General features: G+C 44.0%; 1 protein-coding gene across 3 annotated transcripts; it reads right to left on the bottom strand.

The window, feature by feature from the left end:
* Positions 1-259: 259 nt before the first annotated feature.
* On the bottom strand, positions 260-6,318 carry Rtp4 (receptor transporter protein 4). Of its 3 annotated transcripts, none has more exons than XM_055625249.1 (3): positions 6,036-6,318; positions 3,311-3,371; positions 260-506 (listed from the first exon to the last, which is right to left on the bottom strand). In XM_055625249.1, the coding sequence occupies exons 1-3, from the start codon at positions 6,191-6,193 to the stop codon at positions 459-461; spliced, it is 267 nt and encodes an 88-aa protein (XP_055481224.1). In that variant the 5' UTR covers positions 6,194-6,318; the 3' UTR covers positions 260-458. The 3 variants fall into 3 exon arrangements, with proteins under 3 accessions (XP_055481224.1, XP_055481222.1, XP_055481223.1); XM_055625248.1 differs by lacking the exon at positions 260-506 and adding an exon at positions 2,657-2,730 and having other exon boundaries at positions 6,036-6,317; XM_055625247.1 differs by lacking the exons at positions 260-506; positions 3,311-3,371 and adding an exon at positions 2,167-3,264 and having other exon boundaries at positions 6,036-6,307.
* Positions 6,319-9,533: the final 3,215 nt, after the last annotated feature.

The following is a 9,533-nucleotide window of genomic DNA, read 5'->3' as shown; positions in this document are numbered from 1 at the left end:
GGACTTGGAGAGGCTCATGGGAGGTGAAGAGGGACTGAGGGTGAGAATGGGAGGGGATGATGGAGGGAGCTACAGCTGGGATCCAAAATGAATAAACTGTAATTAATAGAAAAAATTAAAATTTAAATTCAAAAAGCACAATCACCTTGTAGTGTTCTATTTGCCATTGTTTCCCAGAAGTATATAGTATTGTCTACAAACTTCAAGTGCCTCCTTACTGCCTGTGGACAATCCTGTACTGAGTACAGACCAAGGACAACAGGGAAATATGGAGGGAAGAGGTGGGGACAATTCAATAATAATGACGAAGTGAAATATAAATTGAAGGTGATAAGCTCGGGTGACTTAGACTGGAAGGTCTGATATCCTAAAGAAGTTGTTTTTAAACATGGTAATATAGTGAAGGCAGTGAGGCAGCCACACAGAAGCATCCATGGGTAAAAGATGCAGTTGTCATGTCATGGAGTCCCAGGTTGGTGAATCCTTGCCGACTTCGCAGTCCACTCCTAGAAGCCACGAGAAAACACAATAGCTCCAGGAAGTATTAAATCCAACGGAATCCCTTAGTGCTGGGGCAATTCGAGTGAGTTTTATAGGACAGAGCGGCAACAGGGAATGGGAAGAATCCATATTTCTAACATATACAAGCCATTTTAAGGCCTGATTCCTTCTATGATGCTGCTTTCCTATGGCTGCTGAATAAATGACCTCAAACTTAGTAGCTTAATACAGATTTACGAGCTCACAGCTCTGGAGGTGTGATGTCCAAAGTCATCCTCACTGAGCGGGTGTCACGTTAAGAGTTGAGACAGTAGAAGGGCTCAGCTCATAAAAGTGCCTGCAGCCAAGCCTGACATGAGCTCAGCTCCACACTCCTCAGAACTCATGTGGTAGAGAGAGAAAACTGGCTCCAGAAAGTGTTCCTCGAGCCTCCACATGTGCTCTGTGGCATAACGTGTTCACAAACACACACACACACATACATAGATGGCCATAGGCACACAAAACCAAACACAGACATACACACTGCTTTAGTATAAGAATAGCTTCACAAACCACTAAGACTCCAGTCTCAGTTAGATACTGATGGTTGATTGAATACAGCACCCAAGACTGGTCAGACCAGGAACACAGGAAGGAACTTGGGAGTCGAACTGTGACATCAGCTAGGTCTCACAGCAGGGTTTTATAGAAAGAAGCGAATGCAGAAGACACGGGGAGGGCAGTAATGCATTCTCCCTAACCGTACAAAGCAATAGTATGTTTTTGGCTAACAAGAATAAGTGTTATCAGCTAACCTTTAAGCTGGTTGGTCCCAGGGGAGGTAAATGAGACAGGGCTTAGGTTCTAGAGTACACTCGAAGTGTAGCTACGTGTGTGGATAAGAAGGGTGCGACCAGAGTGTAGCCAAGTACATAGACGGTCAAGGACGAGTTATAACATTGTTGAATCATAGTGAAATATAAGGGCAGCTATCAACAGCTGCTGCCAGGAAGCAGAGTTGAGAAGTTAAAATGTTTGAACTAGTTTCACCTTAGAAACAAAATGGGAGCTGAATACAAGGATGGCTGCAGCTTTGTCTCAACTAGAATGCTGCAACAACATACTCAAAGAATAATAATAATTAAAATATGATTCAAATGGAAAGCCACAGAGAAGAGCTCATTCCTGCTGCTTGAGTCTGAGAAGTTAGCTTTGTAACTTGGTTGGCGAGCCTTTCCTTCATTTTTGAAACACATCTCGGCAACCTGTGCTTCCATGTTCAAACCTTCTGTCCTTCTGTTGACCCTTTCTTAGCATGCCATGTATCCCTTGGACTTCCCTTACTCTGACAAAATGTCTGAGAAATATTTATCTGGGCTCCATTTTTCAGGGATCAACATGGCTACTTGATGATTGTTTGGTGACCTGTGCTAAGGCAGGGGGTCAAGGTTGCTTACCCTATGGTGACCAATAAGGAAGAGAAGGGAAAGGGTTTGGGCTCAATAAGCTTACAAGAACCCCTAGAACGCCACGCTCCCTTAAGCTCATACCCTATAGTTTTTGCTACCTACCATAGCATTATCACCTTAAGACCCAGCTTTCAACATGAGTTTTTGGTGAGTCCTGATTAAAAAGACAAAACAAGACAGGCCCTTCTGTTATTATTCATCCTGATAAAGACAATTTACATCAAGATCTTTTAATTAATCATGTCTACAAAGTCCATTCTTCCAACAAATTATAGCTTATTCACAAGTTCAAGGGTTAGGGGTTAGGGTAAGGGCATTTTTGGTGTGTGTGTGGAACATTTCTGTGTGTGACACAGAAAGTATATGATAATACTCATGACTATTAGTTCTTTTCAAGATTTAATCAATACAGCTCGATAACAATAAGTGAGCAAGCAAACACAGACTAGTTAACAATTCACTACAAATTTGTTGCTGGGTCTATTATGTATTTGTCATGTTTTAGGTTATTTTTGGAGTATGTCCAGCAAACTATGTTTATAATATATACTTGGCCTTGCTTGATCTCAAACTATTCACTGGCATTCATTTTATTGATAGCCGTGGAATTAAAACAAGATGATAAACCTATTATCTAAACAATTGACCAATAATGGTAAGTGCAGCAACAGCCAAAAGCCCAAACAATGGTAGCCATGTGTCATGGGGCTCTATGTGTTCTTGAAAGCCTCTATTCCCAGTCTGAGGTGAAGAATGATGGCTCCTTGGTGGACAAGAACTGTGGAGAAAAGAATGCCTTTCAGTGTTATCTCCCTTTCTGTTTGGTGAAGGATATGAGGATTGGGGCAGCTTTGCTTTAGGTATAGGGGCTGGAGAACTGTGGAGAAGAGAGTGCCTTTCAGCATTATTTCCCTTTCTGTTTGGTGAAGGAGATGAGGATTGGGGCAGCTTTGCTTTGGGTATAAGGGCACACCCTCCATGTAGGCCGAGAGTGCATGCCTCACAATTTTGTGCGTCATGGGGCCCATCCAAAGGCACCCTCTCATCCAAAGGTACATTTGATGGAATCTTCCTGGTGCCATGTCCATAGTATCTATACAGAATATAATTCACTAGGCCACTCAGAATCCTTTTGGTGGTCTCTGTGGAGAACTCAGGATTCTCAAATTGAGACTCAGTACACTTCTGGCACCGCTGAGCAAAGATCCTCATGAGCACCTGGCCCTGAGATGTCCCAGGCACCCGGTACATGTGGCATAAGATCTTCACTTGGGCAGAAATCCAACTTCTCTTACAAATGGAACAGTGGAACCTGTAGGAAGAAGAAAGAAGGCCAGTGTCTTTAGCTGATCACTCACCTGAGAAAAAAATTCTCGGAATTCCTTCAATGTGAAGAACTTCATATTGTTTTGAGCGACACTGCCACAGATAAACAAGAACAAGGGGCAGTTTTAGATACCTTTCTGTTAACACTGAGTCTGCCTTGTTGGGAGAAAAGCTTCTCTAGAAGTCTTAAAAAGGAGAGAATTATTAGCCAGTCTGTGATGGCACACCACACACCTTTAACCCCAACACTTGGGAGGCAGAGGCCAGCAGATCTCTTAGTTCAAGGCTAGCCTGGTATACAGAATGAATTTCCAAGATGTCCAGGGCTACACAGAAAACCCTGTCTTGAAAGAGAGAAAGAAAAAAAGAAAGAAAGAGAGAGAGAGAATGGCTACTATGTGCAATTAACTTTCTTCTTCATTATAACATGAAATTTTTATAAAGTGCCTATTTTGAGACAGGCAATACTGATACCTTTCAGCATTATGTCCCTTTATCTTTATGTCATTCCTCACAGGTATTGCTGATCCCCTTGTCAGCTTAAAGAAAAAAGTGAATAATAAAATGTATACACACACAACTTGCTTGGGAACTAAAGGGTAAGTGGGAAAGGACTGTTTTCTCAGCCTAGGCCACTGAAACAAACCTTATTCATCTACCTACTACAGAACATCACCCCTAATGAGCAACATGACTAACAGATTAGAAGGTGGAAACCTATGGCTGAGGGTTCATAAGGGGTAGAACCCAGTACGCAGGAGGCAGGGCAGATACCCTTGAAGAGGTTAAAAAAGATCTGAGGGTTCTAGGGGGTCCTAGAAAAAGGCCCCAGGGTTCTAGGAAAAGAGGGGTTGACTTCTCAGGCTAGCCATTCTCACTCTCCTTACAAGGAAGGGAAACCTGGAGCTAGTTTGGAACTACAGGGAGGATACCCAAGAAGCCAGGGACATTCCTCAGTCACTCCCAGACCTGGGTTTGATATCCACAAGCTCTCTGTAAAGTGATACACAACATGGCTGCTTGGGCATAGTCAATTCTGAGGAACAAATAGTGAGCAGGGGCCAGGCAAGGAGAGTTGCTCCACCCTAAAGGGGCTGGTCAGGCTTAGCCATGGGACTGCACAGGAAATGCCCTTGAAATTCTTTTTTCCCCTTTTTCATTTTTCTTTTTTTAAAGATGTATTTATTTTATGTATATGATTGTTCTGTTTTCATGCACAAAAGAGGGAATCAGATTCCATTACAGATGATTGTAAGCCACCATGTGGTTGCTGGGAATGGGACTCAGGAACTCTCTGAAAGAGCAGTCAGTACTCTTAACTGCTGAGCCATCTCTCTGTCCTCCTTTTCCCAGCTCCCTACAGGAAATACCATGCTGGGGATGGAGAAGGCCTGCCCCAGAAGCTCTGGCCCCTGAATAAGAACTCTGTGTCTCCTGAGAAGGTCAAATCCCACACATCCTACAACTAAATCTACGTCTTAGAATGGCAATACAGGCCCAGTAAGGGAAAAACTCCTTTGAGTCAAGATAATATAATATTTGGCCCTGGCTGGATATTTAACATTCCAATTGTCCAGCCAAGCCTGTTCAATAGGACCACCCATCAGGAAGGAGGGGTCACCCCTAAAAAGGCAGGCTTGCCCAAAGCCATGCTGGAGAGATAGGTGATAAAGCCTCTTAATGATTCTGTACTTGGCAGGATTCTTGCTCCTAACAGGAGGAGCGTACATAATCCAGCATGGTAGCTCTCCTTGCCTGACTTCATAAATCTGTTCTCTTTTCTGAATTACTCAGAAAAACATAACTTTTCCTTTTCTCCTTCCTACCCCTTTTGTAAGCATGTTTTCATGACACTGGCCTTGCTTCCTTGGTCTCAACATGTCTCACCCCTGCTGTGTGGCTGTCTAAGACCATGCAGCATCACAGCACCTTAACTCACAGGGTAGGGCCTTCTGGCCCTTCTCCTCCAGGGAGCTGCTGGGATTCAGAGCTTGCCTACTCTCCCAATTTCCTTTTAACTCTAATAAAATCACCCTCAAGCTCCCATTTGAGTGTCCCTCCTAAAATTCTTCAACTGGAGAATTAAGAACCTGAAGAAGAAACCCCGCCTTCCCTGGTATCATCTGGCAACCACAGTAGGGCACTCCAGCATTTCCGGTAACATGTTTATGCAGAGTTTCTTTCCTCTTTTCTATAAACTGCAACACTGCTACTTGGAAGGCAGGAAACAGACTAGGAAGAGCTGTGTCCCAGTTTGGACCCAAATTGTAGATAAATCCATTTTTCTGTTGTATGTATTTTATTTGTAGGAACCTGGAGGCACTCTTCAAGAACTCCTGAAACATGTTTGTAAGGGGACCTGGCAGGGCAAGAAACTTCCCACATTAAGCGAGATGCAGCACACCTTTCATCCCAGACCTCGGAAGGCAGAGGCAGATAGATCTCTGAGTTCGAGACCACCCTGATCTATAGAGGGAGTTCCAGGACAGCCAAGGCTACACAGAGAAACCCTGTCTAAAAAAAATAAACAATCAAACAACAACAAAAAAAAACCCAAAACAAAGAAACCAACCAACCAAGATGGAGGCATGGAGTTCAGGGAACCCTAACCATCTCCATGACCACAAGGGTGGAGAATCTAGGTAGTCACATGTGTTCTTTTATTACAGCAAGCTGTCAGAGGCTGTTATCAGCTCAGCTGAGCCTCTGTGCTTAGGGGGGACCTTCAGGAGGACCAGCTGCCCAGAGCCCACTCACCTGCCAGGTACTGTCTGCTGGTACTGCCTCCATCCCACGGCCGCAGCATTTGGAACAATGTTCCTACTTAACTGCAAGGTCCAGTAGGCCCCAGGTTTCTCCTCTTGGATCAGATCTTGAAACGTCTGCTCCCAAGGACTGAAATCAGAGAACAGCATTCTCAGAGGTGGCTGAGGCCCGGGAGTTAGTAAGCAGCTCACTGTCTTGTTCAGTTCTGGGAGGGAGAGGAGAAGAAAAAAAAAACAAAGAACAGTTTCGGTTTCCTGGTTATGTTTAACTTTCAGTTTCCAAAGTGCACAGAACAGTTCTTCGTTGTGAAGACAGAAGGCAGCAGAGTCCGGCAACTGTTTTAAAGGGCCATGCTGAAATGCCGGAGCAGCCAGCCCTGGTTTGCATCCTAGGGGCTCGTGTATGGGGAACTTTCATTTTGATTTCTAAATCATTTTTTGTTATAAACAAACAAAAATGTGCAGGGATTGAAATAAGCAAGTGCCTAGTGACTGAGGAACATTGCCTGTCCCAGGAGATGCTGGTGGCCTGGTGGAGATCTGAGGAGAGCTGGAGGAGGTTGTGTTCCCAATCTCCTGCAGACCCTGATAAAGCCCCTAGCAGGAAAATGCTCCTGGTGCAAAACAAAAATAAATAAATAAATAAGAGCCTTTTCTATCAAACACTATAGAACTTGTGTTTGCAACAAAGAATTCAAACCTTTTTTTTTTATTTCCCCACCTTGTATGCAAATATTTTATCCCCTCTTGTTGTAGTGACTGTCCAGAGCTTTGACATTTATCATTAGAGCCCTGATTTATTAATCGAACTCTGATAAAAAAAAAAAAAAGAAAAAACATTCTACTATACAATCTACACTCATAGTTCCAAGCTCAAGATTTGAAATCTTCCTTGGTCTGTCTTTTAAATATAAACATAATAATTGTTTCTCGTTCTGCTAGACTAGTCTTCTGGATAGAGAAAAGAAGCCTCTCTTCCATAATGTGTAATCATACCAAAAGCTAAGATCAAATAAGCCTTTGCCCCTTCTACTTCACAAACGGCTTCTGCCTTCCCAGAGCTCACCTTGAAGAGTGTTTATACTGCTGACACAAAGGTGTATGTCCACACCGCTTATTTCACTATGAAGTACCATGATGATGCTAGCATGTCTAAAGTTTTATCTCCTTTGTAAAATTCAAAAGGGATTCTTGTAAGCTGAAAGAAAATTCACCCGAATCCACTTCTCGGGTTGATTGGGCTCCAGATAAATACTACACCTATTGTCTATCTCAAAAGGTGGAATTCCTCCCACCTTTCCCTGGTTTGGGGACTCCTTTTTCCTGGCTACCCAATTGTTACATCCATATATCCCACATCAGCAGACTGGTGAGTTCCACTTTGTCTGAGGGACTCACTGGTATCTCTCCATTTCACTGGGGAATGGTGGTACCCTCTAACCACAGCCTGCAAACCCATGGTTGGCCCTTCTCACTGACCCTCACACAGGTGCCTTCTCTCGGGTAAATAAGCGTTTTCTTTCTACTTACACTGTCTTTTGTCTTTTTCTTTCCTTTCGTGTGCGTTGTGCATGTTGTTGGGAAATCCAAGTACTAGGTGAGCCATGTCTCCCAGCCACGTCTCCCAGCCACGTCTCCCAGGAGCCTTCCCTGTGGCCCCTGGTACTGCTCGTGAGAACCTGCTTTGCCAGCTTGTGCCCCTGTATTTCGGGTTCTCCTGGACTTTGTGAGAATGCCCCAAAGATTGGCAGAACTGATTTACTTTTCTCTCTTCACCCATGGGAATCATGTCTTCCACCACACCCCCAGGCTCTCCTCTGAGATGCTTTCTAAATAATTTCAGATTCATATGCCTAGAGCCCACTTCAAGAGCCTCTCAGTTTACACACTTCTGCAGCCAAATTTGGCCTCACTATTCCTCAGATGACAGATCCAAACCAAAACATTTTTAATTAATATCAGTGATCAGGTAGATGGAGGTTCTCTCCAGTAAATGGATTTTCCCTGAGTTCAAGCTTCTCTTCTTTGATCCAAGCCTTCCATCCCTGTTCGCTTTCCCCAAAATTTCAAACGTACATCTAAAAGTAACATACACCTAAAAGAAATTTTCTCCATAACCTGCTCAACTTTGTCTTCTGCCCATCTACATGTTCCAGTATCCTACTAGACACATTGTGTTCCCTACATCCAAGACAGCGCCAAAGCAGCCACCACAGGTGCTCCAGTCTGACCTCACAGACTGCATCAAGCTGGACCTGCAGTTTTCCCTCCCAGCCGCAGATGTTCTCAGATCCTGGACAGCATCAAAACAGCCTGTTCTTCCTGGACTTGGCCAGCATTTCAGCCTTTTGGCCTCCCTATCGTCACCCTAGTGTCAGCAGGAGGTAGCTAAAGATGAGTGATTTTTTCACCCATCACCACTTACTATCAACAAAAGGCTGAAGTGGTATGCTTCAGGCCCAGGACCAACAGCTCCAGGCTCTCCCAGAATTCTTCCGTCCCTATTTGCTGCTGGGCATGTCTGGCAAACCCCACTGTCTACCCTGAACTTTCCAGGGCAAGGCCTTCCCCTCCTCCTCACCAAGTATCTGGACATTTTGATGCTCTTACTTTTTTTTTTTTTTTTTGCTTTCTCCCTCTTTCTTACCCCCCTTGCATGGTAGCCAAGCATTTATATGCTTTAATTTGCCTTACACGAAAAGCAGTCTGATGTCCTCATTCCCACCTCATTGCCTCCCCCCTTTTTTCTTAATTGAAGAAAAAGGGAGGGATGTTAGTTCACAAGTTGATGCATTAGCCCAGTCCCAGGTTGCTTAGGCACCTGTAATGTCATCATTGGCTGCTGCCCACAGAGGCCCAGGATCCAAGGACCCCTGCCTCTTCACTCTCTTGCTCTCTTGCTCTCCTTTCTGTCTCTCCTTTTTCTCTGTTAGAGTGCCTCCTCCCCCCTTCTCTCCATCTCCATCCAAAATACCTCTTTCATATAATATCTGTTGTGAGCATCATTTTAAAAATAATAACACCTCCTACCTAGTAAAGCCTTTGTTTATACAAAGACACTGCTTCATTCATTCTGGGAGCTTAAGTGAATAAAGAAGCTGACACCATCCAGATTTTCTTTCTTTCCTTCACAAAGGTTCTTTTTACACCAGCCAATCTTTAAACTGTGTTGTCAGATCCCCAACCAATGAGGGAAAGAAACAGTCTCCACCTGAGTTAGATCCAAAAGCAACTTCTAGACTTGGTGTGTTCCCACTCCTGAGAAGACCCTGTTGACTGGAAGTAAAGTTTGCCCTGTCCAGATACTAAAGTGGGAGTCCTGGACCCTTTTGTTATCACCTCGAACTTCTTTCTAATGCACGTATTTTGCAAGTAAGCACACGGGGAACTGGCAGACCTTGGCCAAAGTTACAGGCAAGTAAACACAGGTAAAATTTGGACCTGGGTCTCTATGATTTCTGCTGTGTCTGCATCCAACTCACTGCCTGGA

Source organism: Psammomys obesus, unplaced genomic scaffold (genome assembly GCF_907164565.1).
Source record: "Psammomys obesus unplaced genomic scaffold, mPsaObe1.curated_primary_1811, whole genome shotgun sequence".
Lineage (NCBI taxonomy): Eukaryota > Metazoa > Chordata > Mammalia > Rodentia > Muridae > Psammomys > Psammomys obesus.
The sequence above is the reverse complement of the archived record's forward strand: the minus strand, read 5'-3'. Positions and strand labels throughout refer to the sequence as shown.

Coding starts and splice junctions, on each gene's coding strand:
- Rtp4 (XM_055625247.1), bottom strand. CDS start 6,193: ATGCTGTTCTCTGATTTCAGTCCTTGGGAGCAGACGTTTCAAGATCTG. Junction 3,265..6,035: donor CAGCAGACAGTACCTGGCAG/GTGAGTGGGCTC, acceptor TTCTTCCTACAG/GTTCCACTGTTCCATTTGTA.